At 40.5% G+C, this 25623-nt stretch overlaps 1 protein-coding gene across 1 annotated transcript; it reads left to right on the plus strand.

The window, feature by feature from the left end:
- Positions 1–863: 863 nt before the first annotated feature.
- On the plus strand, positions 864–21575 carry LOC140103982 (pancreatic alpha-amylase-like). Its single transcript, XM_072127302.1, has 10 exons — positions 864–1078; positions 1555–1701; positions 6944–7141; positions 8610–8840; positions 13326–13459; positions 14956–15078; positions 18611–18710; positions 19848–19969; positions 20160–20285; positions 21319–21575. Exons 1-10 carry the CDS (start codon positions 905–907, stop codon positions 21506–21508), a joined length of 1545 nt encoding a protein of 514 aa, XP_071983403.1. The 5' UTR covers positions 864–904; the 3' UTR covers positions 21509–21575.
- Positions 21576–25623: the final 4048 nt, after the last annotated feature.

The following is a 25623-nucleotide window of genomic DNA, read 5'->3' on the forward strand; positions in this document are numbered from 1 at the left end:
CTGTGGTCCAGTCCCGTACGACTGTGCCCAGTGGTGACCTCCTCCCTTCCTGTGCTTTTGCCGTGCCGTCCAGGGTTCCAGCCCAGCGGTGTCCTCACTCTGTACCAGCGTTACCAGTACTTCTCTGCGTTCCTGCGGTCATCTCAGGTTGTGACTGTTTCCTGCTTTTGTTGCCTTGGTTGCCACAGCTGGTCTCATACCAACCCCCACGGTGGTCCAGAGGGTCCACAGACTCTTCCCATAAAGACTTTCCCTACACTTGTCCCTACACGTGTGACATTTCCCCTCTTAATACTCTAATTTCAATTTTATGTCCTATTATTGCAAAAATCCACTTACTAATTTACATGTCTGCCTGAGACATAACTGTATGAAGAGCTTTGCTGTGTAAGAACTTTGTAGGTTTTGAAATAGAGTGAAAATAATATATACTTACAGCAGTTACATTCATCACAGTCCATTTATGGGGGTTGAGTGGACACATTAGCAGAAAGACTAGATGCACCCCTGAGCTCACTCTCCACTTTGTGTGAGAAACCCTAATGCTGTTTCCTTAAACCTTCCCTGTTTTTTCGGTGACATAGGATGTGTCGGTGACAACTATAATAACAACCTGACCTTGATGTACAGCAAAAGCTAAAAATAAGGTAATATATATATCCACTGACTGCAAATAGATTTTATGATGTATCAGGAAAACGGAAACAGATAAGCTACTCAGATGAGCTATAAATCGTAACATATTCTGACGCACATGTCTTTGCTGTTACTATATAGAGGCATCCATTGTGAAATCTACAGTGAGAATATTCTAATTCGATTTCAGCTGCTTCAGATTTTCTCCTAAGCTCCTCCTTCATCTCATGGTATAAATACTCTAAGACAAGAGTCGGTCTATTCGGAAATGAAAATGAAGCTAATCCTATTGTTGATCACTGCTGGCCTTGCCACTGCCCAGTATAATCCCAATGTCCGGGCAGGCAGAACTTCTATCGTCCACTTGTTTGAATGGCGCTGGGATGATATTGCTGCAGAATGTGAGCGTTATTTGGGACCAAATGGATTTGGGGGTGTTCAGGTATGAGTTAATATATTGACCTTTTCCAAATCAAATGTACTTTAAATTGAAAGTCTTGTAAAAGGATTTTTCCATTACATAATGATGTTTTTAGTTGTATGATAACAATTATTTCTTTTTCAATTCTATGGACAATTTTCACATTCCAGATTTTACAAATTCAACCCAAATTCTGGTTTGTGTACTTGAGTACTAGATGTTGAAGAAGAGTATTGTGTTGATTTCCACAAAGGCAATACATAGAAACAACTTATTCACAATGCAGTATTTTATTGTTATATTCTGATTGAATAAGTTTGCTGTTAGTTATTATGAATCATATTTCGCTTAATAAATCATCTGTGACTTGCATGTGCCATAAAGTGATATATATGCTATTGCAATGCTGGCATGTTATTCATTTGTGGAGATGTGTGAGATGCATGATTTTGGGCAAAAATGTCTTGCTCAAAAATAATATTTTCTATATGTTCTAGGTATCTCCAGTAAGTGAAAACTATATTATTACAAATCCATGGAGGCCCTGGGATGAGAGATACCAACCTGTTAGTTATAAGATCTGTACCCGGTCTGGGAATGAGCAACAGTTCAGAAACATGGTGGCAAAATGCAACAATGTTGGGGTATGTGTTCTCGCGTCTCCAGTTTTATTAAAATAGTATTCCAGGCTATTTGATTTGTGAAGATATTTAAATTTGATTATTTGCTACATGTACTTAAATTAAATTGGTTTATTTTTATGTTATAATTCTAAGCTATTATGAAACACCTTTGGAAGAAAGAGAATTGCTGCATCTTTTGGCATAGATAGAGCTTGTGGAGTGCTGTTAGTGTTAGTCTAATGTACATGGCTTTTTAATAATTTTTATTTTATTTTTGTTTGGGGGGGGGGGGTTAACTGAAAAACATCCATTCTAGAGTTATTTTTTATAGACTTTATATGCAGGAAAAAATATTATAGGCAAGGTGATATTATTATCTATTCTTCTATTCCATTGTTTTTTTTTGTTAAAGGGCAATACTTAGTTTGCATTTTAAAGTTGTTGATTACCTACCCCAATGGCATAACAAGACTCCAAGGCCCCAATGCAAACTTTGGATCAGGGTCTCATATATTTAAATTTTTACCATATTGCCTATCTCAAACAATATATTGGGTAATACATATATACCATATGTGCGCTTTACACATATGTAGTATATATATATATATATATATATATATATATATATATATGCAATACAAATATACATACATATACATGCAAGTTATATATACATACTGCATATAGATATATATATTGTAGGGAATTCAGCTTAAACAGTGGTGTCAGCAATGACAAAGCAGGTTTAAGGTCCAAACTGTGCATTTATTTAGCAAACTGAAACATAAAACAAAATGCTTTCTCAGGCAAGAAAAACAGCCGGTTGCGGCACCTCCATCAACCACTTAGTGTACACAGTCCACTGGCGACCTAGGCACGGAACCACCGGGTTAGTGCTCAATATTCAGGATGACTGTGGTGCCAATATTCCAGAAAAAAGTAATAGTCCAAACTATTGTATAGAAGTAAAAAGAATTGGACGGCACTCACCCAAATCCTGTGGCATAAAAAGTTCTTCTTTATTGAAAAGATCGGGACATCACAAACAGGTTACAGCGGGGAGGGAGTGATGCATGGTGCTCAGAGAGAGGCTACGGCCGTTTCGCGCTGTCTGCGCTTCTTCCGGCCTCCATGTGGGGATTAAAACAATGCAGGCTTTTAAGCTCTCAGGGTGGGATAACAACCGCCCTAATCGTGGTTATACACATGGTGATAGGTTCAAAAACAACAACACATTAGTTGGGCGGCACCAATCATATACAGCCTAAACCCTGTCAAAAGGCTAAAACTCACCTGGGGTCCATGTGCGCCACACCTCTACTCCCTTTAACAGGTGTACCCGTGGTTTGCGGCGCATTTCCGGACACGGCCGGTAGCTCCGCCCCCAACAGGATGTCCGACGTGGGAAACGTCACCTGACCCTAACCCCGCCCACCGCACTCACGGGTCACATGACGCGTCACCGTGGTAACCGTTGACAGCGTTCCAGCGACACCGGGTGAGTGACTCAGCGATGGGGAGGGGGAAGGAGAGAGGATGTGCATGCGCCTTGGCCCCAGTAGGTGATACGAAGCCTTGTTACATTATAGCGTACATGTGTTTGAATCGTTTCATTCTATTCTGCGTGACCACTTACATGAGCTAATATAACCTGTGAATTAAAAACAATACGGTGGGTAGGACTTCCACCTAATCACCCATTATGTACATTGCAACAAGGATATAAGGCTCGGTCAGTGCGACCCCAAGCATCATAATTTCGTTTATAGAAAAATGCCCCAGTCAATTTTATCGTTCAAACCCACTGGTCCCATGGCATTTGAGCGTATGATCCACCTATTCTCTGTTTGTAATAACAGGCGTTCTCTGTCTCCTCCCCTCTTTAAGTTTTTTATGACCTCAATCCCCGCAAATTTCAAAGTTTTTGTATCCCCTCCATGACACTCACGTATATGTTGTATGAGACGGGGGGCCCCTACACCTGTTTCCACTGATCTCAAATGAGATTTGAGAATTGAGATTTGAGATCAGTGGAAACAGGTGTAGGGGCCCCCCGTCTCATACAACATATACGTGAGTGTCATGGAGGGGATACAAAAACTTTGAAATTTGCGGGGATTGAGGTCATAAAAAACTTAAAGAGGGGAGGAGACAGAGAACGCCTGTTATTACAAACAGAGAATAGGTGGATCATACGCTCAAATGCCATGGGACCAGTGGGTTTGAACGATAAAATTGACTGGGGCATTTTTCTATAAACGAAATTATGATGCTTGGGGTCGCACTGACCGAGCCTTATATCCTTGTTGCAATGTACATAATGGGTGATTAGGTGGAAGTCCTACCCACCGTATTGTTTTTAATTCACAGGTTATATTAGCTCATGTAAGTGGTCACGCAGAATAGAATGAAACGATTCAAACACATGTACGCTATAATGTAACAAGGCTTCGTATCACCTACTGGGGCCAAGGCGCATGCACATCCTCTCTCCTTCCCCCTCCCCATCGCTGAGTCACTCACCCGGTGTCGCTGGAACGCTGTCAACGGTTACCACGGTGACGCGTCATGTGACCCGTGAGTGCGGTGGGCGGGGTTAGGATCAGGTGACGTTTCCCACGTGGGACATCCTGTTGGGGGCGGAGCTACCGGCCGTGTCCGGAAATGCGCCGCAAACCACGGGTACACCTGTTAAAGGGAGTAGAGGTGTGGCGCACATGGACCCCAGGTGAGTTTTAGCCTTTTGACAGGGTTTAGGCTGTATATGATTGGTGCCGCCCAACTAATGTGTTGTTGTTTTTGAACCTATCACCATGTGTATAACCACGATTAGGGCGGTTGTTATCCCACCCTGAGAGCTTAAAAGCCTGCATTGTTTTAATCCCCACATGGAGGCCGGAAGAAGCGCAGACAGCGCGAAACGGCCGTAGCCTCTCTCTGAGCACCATGCATCACTCCCTCCCCGCTGTAACCTGTTTGTGATGTCCCGATCTTTTCAATAAAGAAGAACTTTTTATGCCACAGGATTTGGGTGAGTGCCGTCCAATTCTTTTTACTTCTATAAAACAAAATGCTATGCCTGTCCGGTTCTAGCTATACAGCATGATACCTCACTATCCTAGTGCAGGCCTAATGCCTTACACCAAAAACAAAGTCACAAGGTCCATGCCTTGCACAGGTTTCAAGCAGGTGGCCTGTTCCCAGGCTTCACTTCCATAGACTGACATCCTGGGTAATGCATTTATTTCCCACTGATGACCTCAGCAAGCCTCACCTGAGAACACCCTGGACTAGGTGGGTGGACTGGAAACCCCCCATACCAGCCTGCCCTCTAGTCCAAGAAATCCAACCCATATAACTTTAAAGAAAAAAGCCTTATGTTCTAATAAAGCATCATGCAGTCCTTCTTGATTTCTGTTATCTTCCATCCACAACCTTACCAGACACCTTACAACATAAGTTGTGTATATATATATATATATATATATATATATATGTTTATATACAAAAAACTGGAAAAACCTATTGACTGCACTATATAGACTGACAGCCTCTGTAATGTATAGCCTGCCAGCCCCTTGTAGTGTATAGCCCGCCAGCCCCCTGTAGTGTTTAGCCTGCCAGCCCCCTATAGTACATAGCCTGCCAGCCCCCTATAGTACATAGCATGCAAGCCTTCTTTAGTATATAGCCTTCCAGCCCCCTCTAATATACAACCTGCCCAGCCCCCTGTAGTATACAGCCTTCCCAGCCCCATCTAATATTCAGCCTGCCCAGCCCCCCTATAGTATACAGCCTGCCCAGCCCCCTGTAGTATACAGCCTGCCCAGCCCCCCTGTAGTATACAGTCTGCCCAACCCCCTGTAGTATACAGCCAGCCAGCCCGCTGTAGTATACAGCCTACCAGCCCCCTGTAGTATACTGCCTGTCCATCCCCCGTAGTATACAGCCTTCACAGCCCAGGGACACGGAGCCGATGCCGGAGCATCTGCCAGGGTGTGGAGGGGCGACATCGGAAGGTGAGTACAGTGTTTTCTCATGACTTCAGTATAAGCTGAGGTAAAGTTTTTCAGCACATTTTTTTGTGCAGAAAAACTCGGCTTATACTTGTGTATAAATTTTATACTCAAAGTATTTATATATATATATACTTCACACCACGGATGCCATTGTGCAAAGAAAGACATCAGTTTCAATCAGTTGCAGCTATTGCCACTTCTCTGTGCTGATCGGGTCCTTCCTGGTCTTTGTCCTGGTAGATTCCTCACAGGTGACAATCCTTCTCCATCAGATATAGAGCAATAGGATCTTTCTGCAGAATTTGCTACCCCCACATGTATCAAATAATACACTGTGACTTATCAACACATATTAGAAATACTATGTTCTTGACTAAATTATTCTACAGTTTCTCCTGGATAAATATATAATTTACCCACTAAATTGTTGTTGTATGCAGTGCCCCCTTTTTTAATTAATTATAGCCCCCACATTAAATGCATGTCCCCCATCAAATAAATTATTTTTATACATTCTTACTTTAGTTAGTTGACTTATTTTTTCTAAAACAGAAACCCTAATTAATGTATGTAGATCCTTTTCACTCCCTCAATAGTTCATATGATGCAGCAGCACCGCCTTGTTAATACCATGTCCTTAAATGAGTATTCCCATTTCAACAAATGAATGTTATTGTTTGCATTATAAAATGTTTTACAATTTTTCAATATACTTTCTGTTTCAATTCCTTACTGGTTTCTAGAGCTCTGCTTGCTGTCATTCTATAGAAAGGTCTTACGTTTACTTCCAGTGGACAGAAATCTGACCATGGTCACACAGGTGCACGGCTAGTTAGTATCACAGAGAGTAATCAGAACTGTGTGATATAATGAGCCATGCACCTGTGTGACCATGGTTAGATTTCTATTCACTGTTAGTAAACATGGAAGCTTTCTACAGGAGGACAATAAGGAGAGATCTATAAAACTGTGAGTAATTGATACAGAAAGTATATTGGAAAATTGTATAACAAACAATAACATTGGGAAACCCCCTTTAAGCATCCTGCCTCATTAACCTGTAGCACAATTATACGTATCAGCACCCCCTAAGCTGTATCGTTGTGAATAAGTAAAGACGCCCCCTTATTCGGAGAGTTTAGCAGCCCCACTTATTAATTAATGTACATTTTAGTAGCCTTACCCATACTAAACAATAGTGTTCTAACACCTTTTAATGTTTAACTACTACTTTTTTTTAGGTGTACATTTATGTCGATGTTGTCATGAACCATATGACAGGTTATGGTGCAGGAGTTGGCACTGGATCCACATGTGGGAGTTATTTCAATTCTGGTGCTAGAGATTTCCCTGGTGTTCCATACTCCAACCTAGATTTTAATGATGGCAAATGTAGATCTTCAACAGGAGGTATTGAAAGTTACAGTGATCCTTATCAGGTAATGTGTGAAAGCTAAAAGAAAATCTCTTTAATAAGTTTTCCCATCTCATTCATTTATAGCATGACTCAGATGTCATCTCTACACGTGGTCACCTCTCCATTAATAAAAATATACCATCAAAATAAAATAAGATAAATAGACACTTACACATAGATCCAGGCACTGTGACTGGGGTAATCTTCTTGTATTTCTTACCCATGGTAACAGTGTAACAGCCTGTGAAGTGACAGCAAGAAGGGGCTCTGGATAAACACCCTCCCCCCGAGTCCTCCTTCAAAATTTTAAAAGTTTATTTTAGCAAAAATGGGTAACAAATATAAGAAGATTTTGACAGTCATGGTGCCTGGATCTACAGTATGAGTAAGTGTCCCTGGTTTACCAGGCTTGATTTTGATGGTAGATTTCTTCTAAGCAATTGTAGCACTGGAGGTAAGGTAAGTGCTGGCTTTGATTTACTATGATAACATAAGTTTTATAATAAACTACAACATGAGTAATCATACTCAGGGATTATGACTATTAATTATTCTAATTTAACATACAGTAATGTACAACAAATGGTTGTGTCTTTGCTGGAAAAAGAGCATGTGAAAGTTGTACCAAAAAATCACATCAGACTGGAATTGTGTTGCATTTTTCTGGCCTAAACTAAGATGTAAGATGCCAAGATGTAACGTTGGACTGCGATAAACTACATCAGATTTATCATCCAGCATGCTTTGTCCAGTTAACCCCTTGATGCTCCACGCAGTAGCTGTACGGCACAGAGGTGGGACTGTATGAAGGGCTGAGCCCTCTTAATACACAGGTGGGGTTTGTTGCATATTGCAGCAAACCCCCACTGCTATTAATTCTTCCGATGCTGCAGCTTTGTCGGCGGCATTTAAAAGATGGCGGCACGTGGGCACGATCGTCGCTCCCCCAAACGTCACCAGGGGCGCTGATCTGTTGCCATGACTGCATGGTTTCTGAAGATTCGTTACAATGAGCCATGAATACTGTAAAAAAATGCCATATACTGCAATACAGTAGTATTGCAGTATATGGTAGGAACGATCAGACCATCTAGGGAAAAACGCAACGTTTTGCGCTCTCCTGCGCTTTGCCTAGCCTACGGCTAGACGAAGCGCAGGAGAGCGCAAAACAGTCTGTCACGGCAAGTTATGCCTTTCTACACCTCTCTGTTTTATGAATTCTGTTAAATAAAGAAGAATTTCTGGGTGAATGATGCACCTTTTGTCTTTTTTGCTATATGGAATAATAAATAATGTGACGGAGAAGTAACATTTTTTCCGCACAAAAAAAGCCCTCAGACACCTCTGTACACAGATTTTTGAAGGTGGAGATCAAGAAATGAGTGAAAAAACCCTGAGTTCACAATGTTGTACACATTCTGCAAAATTTTGCTTTATATTGGATAAAGTGGATAAAATCCTAGAATGTTGATGATTTGTAATTCTCGCAGGTAAGAGACTGCCAGCTTTTGGGACTCTTGGACTTGGCTCTGGAGAAGGACTATGTGCGTGGAAAGATTGCAGAATTTTTGAATAAGCTCATCAGTATTGGTGTGGCTGGCTTCAGGCTCGACGCTTCTAAACATATGTGGCCCGGAGATATCAAGGCTGTTATCAACAGACTTAACAACTTAAACACTCAGTGGTTCCCCAGTGGTGCTAAACCTTTTATTTATCAGGAGGTAAGATAAACTTTTTTTTTTTTTTTATTTTGTTGAATTCCCTCAATTATCATACAATTCTCCATACTGTTTAAAGTTTATATGAATTAACCAAATAAGGTAACATGACAATGGATTGCTATGTATAAAGCCAGACCAGCTTCATGTTACTGGCAGGAGAGGTTCAACTGCCAAGACGAAAACCCTAAGAAGGACTGTGGCGGGTGCAGGTGGCAGGATTCAGGGTATGGAAATTTTCAGGTCAGGAATGCTAGTGTCTGTTGATGCTCCACAGGACCTGAGACAATGGATCACTAAATCACAGTCCATTTCTGAGGATAAGTAGACACTGTTTCTAAAATAACTAGACTACTGCCAAAACATCTAGTGTGTTATTAATGGAAATCACTGTAAACATGAAAATTTAAAACTTCAAGGTATACAATAACTAGGCAGGTTTCACATAAGAGTGACAAGCCTCCGATGGCGATCCTTATGTCGCTCATTGGGACCCTCATGGGAGGCTATACCTTACCAAACCTCCAAAGGTAGTCGAATAGTATGCATCAGCTAGAAATATCCTGGATGGGAAGATTGTTATGTACAAAATGATGATACTTCCCAAGAAATTATATTTCTTTTGCACTCTAACAGTGCATATTGAAACAACATTTATACAGAAAATGCTGAAAAATCTTATGACATTTATATAGGGGAAAACCAAACTGAGAGAAGCAGTGTCTATTCTATTTGCTCTAAAAACAATATTGAGGGATGGGAGTTCCCAACCTGCAGGCCTACTTTCAGGCTCCAGGGGTAGTGCGGATGATGACATAAGCCAACAGCTGGGACCGTAATTTAAATGGTACCCGGTACAACAGAGCACGCCGCAAAGCATGTTGGACTTGCTGCAGTGACAGCCAAGGCAAGGTACAAAGACGTTGAGCAAAATTATAGCCGGGCACAGGCAGGAGGTCAGGATGGGCAGCACGGGATCAGAGTTGGGATGTAGTAATAGGTCAAGGCAGGCAGCATAGGAGGGTAGTAATGGAACCTGGGTCACAAGGGAAATCACAATAACATCAAAGGGCATGGAACACAGCTTTCTCTAGAGCACAAGACACGAAGATCCAGTAGGGGACACAAGGAGGGGCTGGAATCTAAACAGAATGGGCGGCCGGCTAGCACCAATTTTCGGCGTGCTGGCTCTTCAAATCTCAGAAAGCTGTTGCGTGCCGGATTCAGTGCTTAATTGCAGCTAGGTAAGTCAGCCAGCGGGGGACCGGAGAAGCAGAGTGGGGCACGGGTGCGCCTGTGGCCCGGGAGGCGGGAAATTAAACAATGCACGGAAATACAATTCCTAGACCTCCCGAACCAGGTCCTGGGGAAGCCCAATTTACGTGGAACCGTACAAGCAGACAACCTATACCTACTCAAAATTGCCCAAGATTATTTATCAATGGAGGACCCAAAGATCTTCCATACCACACAGCCTATTTATGAAGTCCATATGGAGAGGTGAAGGGAGTGGGGGAAAAGAGCACATATACTAAACTGGGAAAAGGATCCGAAAAGCACCTATACCAAGTCACAATGGCTTCAAGCATTTAAATGGGGAGCAACAGCCAGGAAGTGTGCAAATCTAACAGAAGTGCACTTAAAGGTACTAACCAGGTGTTATCACACCCCAAAACAGTTAGCCAGAATGTTCCCAGGAAGCCCTAATCTATGCTGGAGGGAGTGTGGGCAAAAGGGGTCTTATGGGAATGCCCTAAAATCAAACCCCTTTGAATCAAAGTATTTGCATTGTTCTGGGCCCTATTTCCCAAGGGAACCACATTGAGCTTTACTGCTACTAGATATGGTAGTAATCCCATACCACCATTGAAAACTCAAAACACACATACTACTAGCCACCAAATTACTTATAGCAAGAAACTGTAAATCATCTTCCCAATTGAGATATCGAAACCTAAGTCAGATGGTGGGATAACATTGTACGTTTGAAAAGATATTTGTGTTTAGACAGGGTAAACAGCAATCCTTCTTTAAGATTTGGGACCCATGGCTCAAACTGAACCCCCTCCTAGTAATATAGGACCTCACATAGCCCATGATAGAGAGGTTTTTCTCTCCCTAGGCATGAAGATAGACATAGAATAGCCCCCTGGATACTAGCACTAGTTCCTGTAATGTTATAAGAGTTTTTGTTTAAGAGAGTAGATAAACCGCACTTGGCAATCTACATCAGCTCTATTGAGATTAACGGAGCAGAACAGCCGTCCACTCTATTACCCTCCCACAGCGATTAGGGTTTCGACTAATATAACTGCGACCCCAAGGGACCCCTCGTTTTCGTGATCTGTGGTGGACTCATCATTTAGACCCCCAGCGATCAGCAAGTTAGGCCCTATCCCATGTATAGGACCTAACTTGAATCGTGGGAAAACCCCTTTAACCCTAGGTTGTATAACCCCATTTTTTTACGGGCTTAGTTTTTACTGGTTTCACTGTGCGCTCTAAATGACACCTCTCTTATTATTTGGGCTGGTACAATAACAGGGATACCAAATTTATATAGGTTTTATTGTGTTCGAATATTTTTTATAAAAGTGAAAACCTTCTGTACAAAAAAGAAAGTCTTAAATTTACCATCTTCTGGCGCTAATAACTTTATTACACTTCAGTTTACGGAGCTGTGTGAGAAGTAATTTTTTTTGCATTAGGAGTTGACATTTTCTTTGCTACCACTGTTGGGACTATATGACCCTTTGGTTGCTTTTTATAAATTTTTTAATGTTTCTCCCATTTGGGTCCCATTTTTCCTGTTACAGGCTTAAATACCCAGAATACCATTATTTTTTGATATATTGGACATTTTGGAAAATGAGGATACCTCACATGTTTATGATTTTTACTGTTTATTGTTATCAGTTTTAGGGAAAGGGGGTTTTACTATTTTTAAGACCCCATAGAGCAGTGATGGCTAACCTATGGCACTGGTGCCAGAGGTGGCACTCAGAGCCCTTTCTGTGGGCACTCAGGCCATCACCAGAGATGACTCCAGGTATCTTCCTGCAGTCCCAGACAGCCCAGGACTTGCTGTGCACAGAGGTATTTTAAAACGACATTGCTACCTGGAACTATTTTCTGCTTTATTGGTGTCCTCAGGGTGCTGGTATCAATGAAAACTGACAGAGAAGGGAGTATAAATCACAAATTAAATTTCTGTGTTGGCACTTTGCGATAAAAAAAGCGGGTCTTCGTTGTAGTTTGGGCACTCGGCCTCTAAAAGGTTTGCCATCACTGCCCTAGAGTACTTTACCCTAGGTTGTCTAATTGATCCTACATGCTGCCATACTACAATATGCAGTATATGAGGATTTTATAAATCTGTTATAAATCAATCTGCCTATAATCGAGCTCCATGATGATGTCACAAGAAACGACAATCTGAAGTGTGGTCCATGCAATCAACGGTAAATGTGACAGCCAGCATGGATTATCTAAGGATGGATGTTGTCAGACTAACCTGATCTGCTTTAATTAAGATGTAATCTGATGCCTGGAGGAGCTGTTGTGGATATTGTGTTCTTGGACATTCAACACTGTTCCTCCCTCACTGTCCTGATGGGTAAAATAAAGTCTATTAGTTTGGCAGGAATTATTTGCAATTGGATTGAAAACTGTACAAAGGATGAAATCCAAAGGGTTGTGGTCAATGATTGCTACCAGAATGGTCACCACTTTTTAGTGGTGTACCCCAGGGTTCTGTGCCCATTATTATTTAATGTATTTTAATAGCACTCTGTATATTTTTGCAGATGACACCAAGCTGTGTAGTGTAATACAGTATGTGGAGGATGTTCATAGGCTGCAGGGTGACTTGAAAATACTGAATGTTTGACAAATGAGGTTCAATGTGGACAAATGAAGGTTATGCGCCTGGGGCTAATAATCCAGAGGCAACATATGTCCTAGGTGGTGTAAATCTGGGAGAGTCCTTTCTGCCTCTAAAGCCAGAAAGATCTGTGGAATAGCGTTCCTCAGGCGCTGGTCACAGTGTGGACAGCAGGGAACTTCAAGAAGGGTCTAGCTGCTTTTTTACATCAAAATAACATTGATGGTTATGTTATATAGAATTGTTCACCTTAAATCCCTTCTTTATCCAATCCTTTCCCTGCTCGGTTGAACTTGATAGATGTGTCTTTTCTCAACCATATGAACTATATGGTAACACAACATTCTTTTCTATTTGACAACATAAATAAGTCTAAAAGGGCATATAACACCAGGATGAAGGACTGTATGCAAATGAGCCTGAGGGTCTCCATGCCCCATAGGTGTTAATGGAGCCCCTCAGGCTCATTTGCATATAGTCTTTCATCCTGGTAGATGTCCTTTAAATGAAGAGTTTACTTGAAAACACTGCACTTATTTAGTTGAGTGATATATAATAATCTTGATTATGTTTTTATATCAATTACAACAATATATTTCCATAAGGTGATTGATCTAGGAGGAGAAGCCATTTCAGCTAGTGAATATTTTGGGAATGGACGTGTGACAGAATTCAAATATGGAGCTAAGCTTGGAAATGTAATTCGTAAGTGGAATGGAGAGAAGATGGTATACTTGAGGTGATTTTAAAATTACCAGGCTTAAGAATTAACCATTAGAGATGAGCGAGCACTAAAATGCTCGAGTGCTCGTTATTCGAGACGAACTTTTCCAGATGCTCGAGTGCTCGTCTCGAATAACGAGCCCCATTGAAGTCAATGGGAGACTCGAGCATTTTTCAAAGGGACCATGGTTCGGGAATAAAATGTGTTAATTAATTGAAAAAGAATGTCTTCTGATAAGTTAGCAGATGTATGCAAACATCTGCAATCTATTCTTCACTGTTCCGCGCGTATATTATCTCCCGACAAGTTAGCAGATGTGAAGAACAGTGAAGAATAGGATCATTTAAGTGAAAAACACAGTGAAGAATAGATTGCAGATGTTCGGCACATCTGCTTACTTGTCGGGAGATACGCTGTCTCCGTGCCCCGCTGTCTCCGTGCCCCGCTGTCTCCGTGCCCCGCTGTCTCCGTGCCCCGCTGTCTCCGTGCCCCGCTGTCTCCGTGCCCCGATGTCTCCGTGCCCCGATGTCTCCGTGCCCCGCTGCCTCCGTGCCCCGATGTCTCCGTGCCCCGCTGTCTCCGTGCCCCGCTGTCTCCGTGCCCCGATGTCTCCGTGCCCCGATGTCTCCGTGCCCCGATGTCTCCGTGCCCCGATGTCTCCGTGCCGCTCCGTGCCGCTCCCCGATGTCTCCGTGCCCCGATGTCTCCGTGCCGCTCCGTGCCGCTCCCCGATGTCTCCGTGCAACGATGTCTCCGTGCGGCTCCCCGCCGCTCCCCGCTGTCTCCGTGCCCCGCTGTCTCCGTGCCCCGCTGTCTCCGTGCCCCGATGTCTCCGTGCCCCGCTGTCTCCGTGCCCCGATGTCTCCGTGCCCCGCTGTCTCCGTGCCCCGCTGTCTCCGTGCCCTGATGTCTCCGTGCCCCGATGTCTCCGTGCCCCGATGTCTCCGTGCCGCTCTGTGCCGCTGCCTGATGTCTCCATGCTGCCGCTGCCCCATGTCTCCGTGCTGCCGCTGCCCCATGTCTTCGTGCTGCCGCTGCCCCATGTCTCCGTGCTGCTCCCCGGTGTCTCTGTGCTGCTCCCCGGTGTCTCTGTGCTGCTCCTCGTTGTCTCTGTCCTGCTCACCGTGTTCTGCAATGTGTTCTTCACACATATATATTGTTCTTCACATACTATTTTGTTCGCACCGTTCCGCGCGTATCTCCCGACAAGTAAGCAGATGTGCCGAACATCTGTAATCTATTCTTCACTGTGTTTTTCACTGTGTTTTTCACTTAAATGATCCTGTGGTCACTGTGTTCACTGTTTTTATTCTATTCTTCATTGTTCTTCACTGTGTTTTTTTAATTAAATGCTCGATCTCGAGCAGGAGAAATACTCGTCCGAGCAACGAGCCGTTTCGAGTACCTTAATACTCGAACGAGCATCAAGCTCGGACGAGTATACTCGCTTATCTCTATTAACCATACATCCATATTTAGATTCTTAGAATAATACATTTATTTCTCAATAGGAACTGGGGAGAAGGCTGGGGCTTTATGCCACATGACCGAGCCTTGGTCTTTGTAGACAACCATGATAATCAGCGAGGACACGGTGCAGGAGGAGGCTCCATCCTCACTTTCTTTGACTCTCGGTATGATAAATGAATTACATAATTTAAGAATTAAATCATTATATTAAATTTAAAATAATGGAATGTGAAGAGGCCCTTTCACCACTTGCAGCAAGAGGAGGAAAACTTCTTGCATCCTTCATTATGTTATCCTCCTTATTATTCTCCTTAGAGCTTTTTTTCAGGTTGGGCTCTCAAGAAAAAGTAGAAAGATCAATCAGCATAATGGGTTCCAAAATAACAAAACTGTGCTATGGCTTCTCTATGTACACTTTTAACCCCTTCTGGTCTAAGCCATTATAGGGCCTTAGGACTAGACCTGATTTTTAAAATTGTCATTATAGGATCTTACTTTGTAATGCTTTAACATATCCTGGGGATTTTGAGATTGTTTTCTCGTCACACATTGTACTTCACAGTAATAGAAAAATGTTGATATCTTTTGTGTTTAGTTATGAAAAAAAAGGAAATTTCTAAACATTATTCATTTCCAAAGTTCAAAATGTTCTGCTTTTCAGGCAGATAGTCATAGTCACCCAAGTAACTTTATAACTAACATTTCCCAAATGTCTGCTTTCTACAGGCATGGCTTTTTATGCATCCTCTCTTTTTTTAGGATGTAAGGAGGTTCAGAATTGTGGGTGCAATTTTTCTCATTTTTATGAAAATCATGAAAACCCCAATTTAGGGGCACCTATTCTGTTTTAAAGGAGTTTTGCCGCTAAGAAAATTTAGGGCCTAACTTGCTGATCATTAGAGTTCTCAGTGCTAAGACCCCCACAGATCGCAAAAACGATGGGTGCGAACGACCCCTCGTTGCTCCATAAGAGTTATAGAAAAGACGGTTGTGCATGAACGCTCTGCTCCACTAATCTCTATTGAGCTGAGGTTAATGGGAACCAAATTTTTAAATGCAGAAATACTTGTAAAATTTGGATAGTACAGACGAGAGGGATGAAATTGGGGGGAATAACAGGGAAACTGCCTTGCCCAAAATGGATTAGGGAAAGTACTTAAAATAATAAAAGAAATTTATGTTAAAGTCACAGCAGTCAAAGCTGCACTCGGTATTCAAACCCATTTATTTACATGAGGGATTAACCCCTTCCCACTCTTCACCATACATGTTTGGCACCAAGCACTGGTAATTAGCTGTTACTGAGTGCTACCACAGCATTTAAATGGCTTACGGATTGAGACCCTCTGCAACATTCTTGCGGTTTGGAGGAGCCAATCACTAATGGGGTCTGATACGTGCTGCCCATAGTCATAGCCTGTAAGATCCTGTCACAGTGATAATACCCTGAAATACTCATTGTATGTCAGGATATTATAATGAGCAAGCAATTGAACAATTGCTTGTTCACATCCCATAGTCAGTTAAAAGGTAAGAAAAATGGAAACAATAAAAAAAATCAAGAAATGAATAAAAATGCTTTAAACTCCCTTTTATATATAAAAATGACCTACCGTATATACTCGAGTATAAGCCGACCCGAGTATAAGCCGTGGCCCCTAATTTTACCACAAAATACCGGGAAAACCTATTGACTCGAGTATAAGCCGAGGGTGGGAAATGCATTGGTCACAGCCTCCCCAGTATATAGCCAGCCAGGCTCTGCCCCAGTGTATATAGCCTGCCAGACCCTGCCCCAGTGTATACAGCCTGCGAGACCCTGCCCCAGTGTATATAGCCTGCCGCCGCTGCCGGACAGATCGCACAGAAGATATACAGGAGTCACCGGAAAGGTGAGTTTAGATATATTTATTTTTTTGACTCGAAGAAAAAGCCGAGTTTGGGTTTTTCAGCACATTTTTTGTGCTGAAAAACTGGGCTTATACTCGAGTATATAAGGTATAAAGGAAAAAAGATAAAATCTCAGACAAACCCCACATATTTGGTATCATCATATCGGTAAGGACCCGTAAAATAAAACTAAACAATTATTAAAACCTCACAATAAACATGTTACTTAGTCTATACAGTGGACACCAAAGAAAAATGAAAAACATTTATTACAGAACTGATGTTTTTTCTACTTCACCACACAGAAAAGTTAATAAATATTCATCCATAGGGCAGAGTCACCCCAAAAAAGTGTCACTGGAAAATGCAACTTCTACCACAAAAAATTAAAAAAGCCTTTACATGGCCACATTAATGAAAAAACAAATATTTTATAAACCACTAAATACTGTATGGCCTTCTTCCCCTACTGAGCACCACTGTGCTCCCGTACAACAAGTAACATCCACATGTTTGGTGTCTCTGGAGATTTTATATTTTGTGAATGTGTAAATTTTAGGGCTAAATGATTTGTAAGCCATGTGAAATTGTAATAAAATATAAAGAAATTTTAAAAATGATGAAAACATAAAAAAACATTTATTCATTTCTTCACAGTGCCTAGTCACAGCATCCTTATCCCTATCTAAGTGCCATCAAAAAGGCAATTCTTGGTATTTGAGAAGTCCCGGACTGTCTGACTGGCCCTATGTAGAGCAGCAACCTTTCCCTAGCTGTGTCTCCTGTGCGTAATGGGGTCTGGGCACGTGAATCTACTTTTATAAAGCTGAGTCACATGTTCCTCCTGACCAATCACGCTCATGTCCACAGAGGACATGCCTGAGGTTGCTAAGGGGCTGCAACCTGATTAATTACCTGCTCAGAAGACAATCAACCAGCTTGGTGTATTTTTCCCAAAATGATCCAGATTCCAAAATGAGGCCAATGTTTTTTAACTAGTAATATTATGTCATTCCTCTCTTAATATATGTCAAGATCCTGCTGTCTTTAAAGGTACTGCAAGCTTTTACTTAATCTATGATTTTCAAGTCACCCAGATCCTTGTCGACTACCAATTTTACTCTTCCTAGGACATATGTTGATTGCAGATTATTAGTACCTTGGTTTATAATCTCACATTTATCCACACTGAACCTGTGCAACATGTTGATGTCCAAATGGTCAGTGATGGGTATTCATAAAGAGTGTGCACCAGTCTTTATGTTTTTCCGTGATGGATGTTGCACTGGATATCCTAAGATGGTCTGGCTGGTTTAATTTTAAGCCTTGTCCTGCCCACTCTGTACTGCTCCTTCTTACATGATATGGAGGTTATATATTGGAAAAAAAATGCATTTCCTAGCCGTGCACTAGAAATTTGGACTTTTTCATGAAAACATTTTGCAGGTAATATATATCCTTTGTAGGCTGTACCATATTTAATAGCTGACTGTCATCTTCAAAAATAAAAATGTAATTTTTCACAAAACTACCTCAATAAAAAATAAGCACACCTAGCACTGACCCTTGGGGTACACCACTTAACACAACTCTCTGAATGTGAATATGAACCATTTAGATCAAATTGTGTGTGATTTTATACACAGGACCCACTTTATATTTTTGCATATTAAAAATAGTAGCAAGTAGCTGCACAAGAAACAATCAGGATCAAAGTGAAGGCTCCGAATAGAACTGTAATAAATTGTGTGCATATGATACTTTTAAATTTTTTTACTAATTTGTTGATATATTTTGTTTTTATAGTCTTTACAAAATGGGCATAGGTTTTATGCTGGCACACCCTTACGGCTTTACAAGAGTCATGTCAAGTTACAGATGGCCAAGATATTTTGTAAATGGAAAGGTAACTTGATAGAATGTAACTGAGAAATATAAATATAAATATTTGTATTATTATCATAGTTTTTATAAGTGAACCTATGCATATATCTATTACTGAAACTATATTTTGGTCTTCATATTAATATTTGAAAAACAAATAGTTTGCGTTGCCAGAAAATATTAAAAGATAAATTCAAATGATTTTTTAGAAGTACGAGCTCGGAAGAGAGTGTAAGAACTATGCAGCCCAGTCAGCTGCGTAATTCTCCACATGACAACACCGAAGGCTCTGTGTACAGTTAGCTAATCCACTATCTAGAAACTACTATTGCAGACATCTGTGGCAATTCGCTAAAAAAAATTCTGTCTAAAGCAACTTATACAACATTTATGAAATGGTTTCTGACAGATTTTACATTTGAGACCTTAGAGACATTTTCAACTGGTATTGTTCAAAAGGTAATAGGGTACATTAACTTAACCGCCCGGAGGAGTTCATCGAAAGTACATTGTCTGACGATAATGCACTGTGTCGCGATTCACTAAGCTCATGCGCCTGATATCCTGCATGTGTCGCTTTCCTGCTCAGGTCCGCCGGAGTTCAGCTTCTTCTTCCCGGTATATGTATGTGCTTGATCGTGCGACACAATTTGAAAGTTTAATCCCCTGCTCCGTCCAAATCAGTCGGATTGTCCGACGGGGCGCCCCCTGATTTCTGAAAGCCAGCGCAGCTGCACCAAAATCTAATCGCATGCGACACAATCCCCTGTTAAATACCTGTCACAGCCGCACAAAACCCGAAAATTATAGATAATACGACAAACGTACGGCCGCAGACCCTTAGTAAATAAGCCCCAAAAGGGGCATGAATTCAGATTAAAAAGGGTGTGGCCAAAGAAATGTTGAGAAAAAGTGCATAGACAGCACTAGACAGTTCTAAGCCAAGCATTATGCTTTTCTGTTATGCAGTTTGCTGTCTAGCAAGGTCAGCGTTTTAAATAACCCTTCAGATGGTATGACCCTTGGTCATTGCTCATTTTGCTTCCCAAAAGAACTCTCAGTGTATCGTGTAAATTCATTTTAATAATGTTGCAACAGTTTTATGTAGCATGGAGTTATTGGGAAAAAAAACCCTAAATGTACATTTGTATTTTTCCAGGATATAAACGATTGGGTTGGCCCTCCTAGCTATTCTGACGGGTCTACTAAGCCTGTCACTATTAATGCTGATTCAACTTGTGGCAATGACTGGGTCTGTGAGCACCGTTGGCGTCAGATTAAGTAAGTCACTTGGGTTACTATGTAAAATCTGATTATTTTGAATATATATATATAAATATATATACATAAACGTATATATATATATATATATACATAAATATATATATATATATATATATATATATATATATATATATATGTATATATATATATATATATATATATATATTAAAGATGTTCCCTTCTTTAGGAACATGGTTATTTTCCGCAATGTGGTTGATGGACAGACCTTGATTAACTGGTGGGATAATGGAGGCAACCAGATTGCTTTTGGACGTGGAAGTAAAGGATTTATTGTTTTCAATAATGAAGATTGGTGAGTATTTTGTAGAAAATAAAGGGTTTTCTAGGTTTTAGCAGACCCAGATAAAACTGTCTATGATGGCGTCCTGTAAGTGACCATACATCCAGTGGAAAGCTTTATGTACTTATTGTACTCACTGATAGTGAAGTAAATAGAACTAAACATCTCAATGGTAACATGTACTGCATACAGGAGAAGAATATAGTCTGTGCACTCATCAGTAAAACCCAACCCTTTATTCACGGCAAAGAAGCATGCCAAACACTGTAGAGATGGGAGTCGTTCATGAACTGTGGCATCCTTTATCTTGCTATTCAGAAGCCTGGACTTGGTCCTTCGCCAGCATTTGTATTGATATCTGTTCACACATCGGAGACCGTGCCTGTTTAGTTTCCACTACAGTGTGGAAATTAAACTGTACAGTTGGATAACCACTTCTATGGGTGCCCTATTATTCTTATATTTTGCAGGAATAACGTTTATAGGTAGGACAACTTTAATTGACCAGTTTCCAAATTAAAGCTGATTATTCACTCTCTATTCTTCCAATCCGAATTTTATCCTTAGAAGCCATAGGTGTCACTTAAAAGCACATGACTGTTCTGCCCATTTTTGCCCACATAACCAATTTCTATAAGTTTGCATGGCTCTACAAGTTCTCTATAAAACAAATTAAATGAATAAAAAAATAAATAAGTATTTTGGAGGGTCGTTTAGCAATTTAGATGTCTTTTGCAAATCATAATTTTTGTGGTAGCTTAGACAGTTATTGTCTGGTGGGAATTAGCTCAAATGTTTTATTCTAGTCATTTTTTATACTAGTCACTGCAAATATAGTATAGTATAACAGTATGTCAATTCTCTACTGGTGATTTTTGGTAACTCTGTTTGCATTATTTAGAATTATTTTTACCACCGCATGCGCATGCTAGCAAAGGCCATTGTTAACATATTTGATAGTGTCTTCAAACTCTAAATAACAAGAAAATTGGAAGTTATAAAGAGATCCATGCACATTGTTGCTCAATATTCTGAAACCTTTCAGGAATATGGATGTAAATCTGAAGACTGGCCTCCCAGCTGGTACTTACTGTGATGTCATCTCGGGACAAAAAGAAGGCACCCGTTGCACTGGAAAACAGATCAGTGTGGGCATTGATGGCTCTGCCCGCTTCCAAATCAGCAATACAGCTGAAGATCCATTTGTTGCTATTCATGTAAATGCTAAATTATAGATTGCATTTAACAGTCCAAAAAGAATGGAATTAAATAAAGTTTGTTGAAATTCTGTAAAACAAAAAAGTTTGAAAGGTCTTTAAATTAGCTTTTTGTTGTATTTCATAAAATGGAAACTTCCCACCACTGAGATTTGGATCTTCTGCTGAATCAATGGTAGTTCCACTCATTACCTTGGCTCAAATTTGGATAAGGACTAAAAACAATAAAATGTCTCAACATGACTACTGAGAGCCCTATATAGTCACATATAAAATAGACATAATAATGCAAAATAATGTTGTTGTTTTTTATCTGGTTATCTTAGAAACAAATATCCTTAAGGAAAGCCTTTATGTTCCAGCCTCTCTACAGTTCCTTACACTGTACTGTACAGATGCAGACACAGAGTGCACTCTACAGTTTGGAATCCTTTTGTAATACTACCTAGTGGTAGATTTCCTTTAAGGGGGTGGTCTTACAAAATAGCTAAGAGGCAATGTTTTCTTTATCCCATTCTGGAAAACATATTATTTTATATTTACCAGAATCCCCCAGTGAAGCATCAATAGCTGTAAGACTTCACTAACCATATACCGGCGGTCCCCTACTTAAGAAAACCCAACTTACATACGACCCCTAGTTACGACCGAACCTCTGGATGTTGGTACAGTAATTAACTGTACTTTAGCCCTAGGCTACAATAACCAGCTATAGCAGTTATCACAGGTGTCCGCAATAAAGCTTTATTGTTAACCTTGGTTCACAACATTTTTAAAATCCAATTGTCACATAGACCAGAAAAAAATTCTCTGGGGTTACAATTATAAAATAAACAGTTCTGACTTTATATACAAATTCAACTTTAGAACAAGCCTCCAGAACCTATCGTGCCTGTATCTGGAATACATTGCCAATAAATTGCAACTAGGCATCAAATCTTATTTACATAAATAACACAATTCACGGAGACATCACTTACAGACAATGTAAATCCTAAAAATTATTTGAAAATGAAGAAGAAGTCTATGACTATTTATTCCAGAACATTTTTAAAGACATTTATTTTAATGGCAATTCATAAAGTAAAATAATAGTGATTCTATGTTACCTGTTCTGAATATAAATAATATTAATTATAATACATAATTCTTATTTATAATTATAATGTAATAATTATAAATAATAATGATTAATTATAATAAATACTTACATAATTATAATAAAAATTATAATTATAATTTAGTGCCTTTATGAGCATAAAAAGTAAAATTAAAGTTCCTTTATAGATTTTTAAAATATAGGGTAAAAATCAATAATGCATGATGCAAACAATATTTTTAACATTAAATCTGTTTCATATTAAAAGATACCCATACATTTATACCTCCAACACCATCAAAACATTTACCACAAAGATTGACACCATACATCACTGAAACCATCAAAAACGTAAAAATATTTAAAAGTAAACTATTTTGTTTGTATTTTTTAATCTACAAAATCAAATTAATAAAAATAAAATGCATTAATGTACCTGGAGATGGAATGAGAACCCCCATAATTCCCATGACGATGAACTTAAACAAAATTGAAAGTTTTGTTTCTACTAGAAACAATGTTGGCAAGAATGTCATGAATTAATTTCGATATGTTATTAACCATATCTGTCACCGAAAAGCATGAGTATTATATATATCCTTCATCCTCATTCTGGACCTATTTATATGAACAAATTGTTAGAGATAAAATGTTTCCATTTACTGTATCTCTTACCCAGATAATTGAACCAATGTCAAGACTGTTAATGATTAATACATAAAACATGTTGATAATCGCATAACCTGCTGAACTTGAATGAACTGAAATTAGCATCCTTGAATGTTCTCTTTTCTAATAATGTATTAGTACACGTTTTGTTTATATCAATGTTATTATTTAACCCCTTCCTAATTGTCAGGGGATAATAAACAGGCTGGGCAGCTAGCAGCTAAAGTGTAATTGGTGAACCTGTACATGCATACATATCAAACATATTGCGGCACATTTACTTACCTGGTCCCTGTGCCATATCCGATCCGGAATGTCCGACAAGGATGAAGTCTGCCGGGATTCGCTACCAGCTTGCGCCCGATATCCTGCACCTGTCGCTTCCCTGATCAAGTCCACCAGAGTTCACCTTCTTCTTCCGTGTGCATGTAAGTGCTTGGCTTGCGACACAATTTTCAATGTTAAATCCCACGCGTTGTCCGAATCCGTTGGATTGTCCATCAGGCCGCCCCCTGATTTGTGTCGTGTGAAAGCCGGTGCGATTGCGATACAATCCGATCACATACGACGCAATTTCCGATCACATGCGATGCAATTCCCGGCCGCGGGACCTTAGTAAATAAGTCCCACTATGTATCATTTTGTCAAAATCCAGGCTCAATGGGTTCGGCTTAACATAAAGAAAAAATTTGGTTCGAAACCTGTAGTTAACATGAATCCCATTGAAGTCAAATTACACATGTTCTGTCTTCTGACTTCTGTGAAGCGAGAAATAACCTCTTATAAATCTCTGAAGCATCTTCTGTCTCTGTTTTCTTTAACATCCTACTAACCATTATAATCATATTGTCAAATGAGCCCTTAATGAGGTATCACCACTCTCTATCAAAAATCTTCAACACAGAGGCAGGCAACCTTGGCACATGAACCAAACCTGTTTCCTTCGGTAGTGCTCCAGGAGTGCCTCTTGGGTAGGGAGAAACACACTCATATCTGCAGACTCTTCTTACTTCAAACATATGCTCATAACTAAATCTGCCCTACACCTTGAGAAACAGGTCTATCACCAATGTACTTACCTCTGTCTCTAATAATCCTTGAAGACTTTTAGATACTTTTCACTTCTTACTCACTCTGAAGATCTTGCCAACTATTTTTATGACAAAACTGACTGTATCCGACAGGAAATTTCCCAATCTACAAGCCTGATGGATCCACTTCCCATCTGTTCCTCACTCTGCTCTTCCTTTGGGAACAGTCACAAAGGAAAAAGACTCCAAGCGTCTTTCCTCTGCTCACTATGCTACCTCACTTCTCGCATAGGCCATTTCCCAGTAGTCATGTCTCATCTCACTCAAATTCTTAATCTCTATCTTTCTTTTGGTGTATTTCCCTCCTCCTCCTTCAAACATTCTTCAAACATGTAAGCCTATTACTTATAAAAATCCAGCGTTAACTCATTATCTCTCTGGTAATTTCCTCCATAACCCCCCCCCCCCCTGACCCTAATCTGGATTCTTCACTCTTTCTAAAATCTCAAATGATCAACTCATTGCAAGATCTAGAGGTGGCTATTTTCTACTCATTGGGATACATTTACTTACCAGTCCCATTGCGATCCCCAATGTGCGTTGTCCGTCGAGGATTCAGATCTGCTGTGATTCACGTAGCTCATGTGCCCAATTTCCTGCACATGTCGCTTCCCCACTGAGGTCCGCCGGAGTTCACCTTCTCCTTCCCGGTGCTTGTAAGTGCATGTCATGCAACACAATTTGAATTTTAAATCCTGTTCATAGTACGAATCCGTCAGGTTGTCTGACGTCCACGCCCCCAATTTACGTCGCATGAAAGTTGGCGCAATTGCGCCAAATCCGATATCATGCGACAAAAACCCCTGTTAAATGTAGCGCAGCACGGAAATCTCCGGAAAACCCGACGAAAATGCGGTCCGCGGACCCTTAGTAAATGAGCCCCATTGTTCTGGATCTCTATGCAACACTTGGTAATGCGGACCACCAGCTCCTCCTCACAAGGCTTAGCTCCACTGGAATTTTTACTATCTCTCTGACCAGACTTTTAGTGTCTCCTCTTACTGTTAGGGTCTTCCACTTGTTAAATTCTCCCCTCTACAATCTATTCTTAATGCAGCAGCAAGAATGGTCTATCAGTCCTGACACTACACAGATCTATCCACTCTTTGTCAATCACTGCACTGGCTACTCATCATCTCCTGTATTCATTTGAAATTATTCACCCAGTGCGGCATATCCCTACCTCTCTGCCCTCATCTGTCTATTTCCCAGTCTGTGCTCTTTGATCTTTAAGTGATCTGGGATTACTTTCTTCCTTAATTAGAACCTCTTAC

This window comes from Engystomops pustulosus, chromosome 10 (assembly GCF_040894005.1).
Source record: "Engystomops pustulosus chromosome 10, aEngPut4.maternal, whole genome shotgun sequence".
NCBI classification, from domain to species: Eukaryota; Metazoa; Chordata; class Amphibia; order Anura; family Leptodactylidae; genus Engystomops; species Engystomops pustulosus.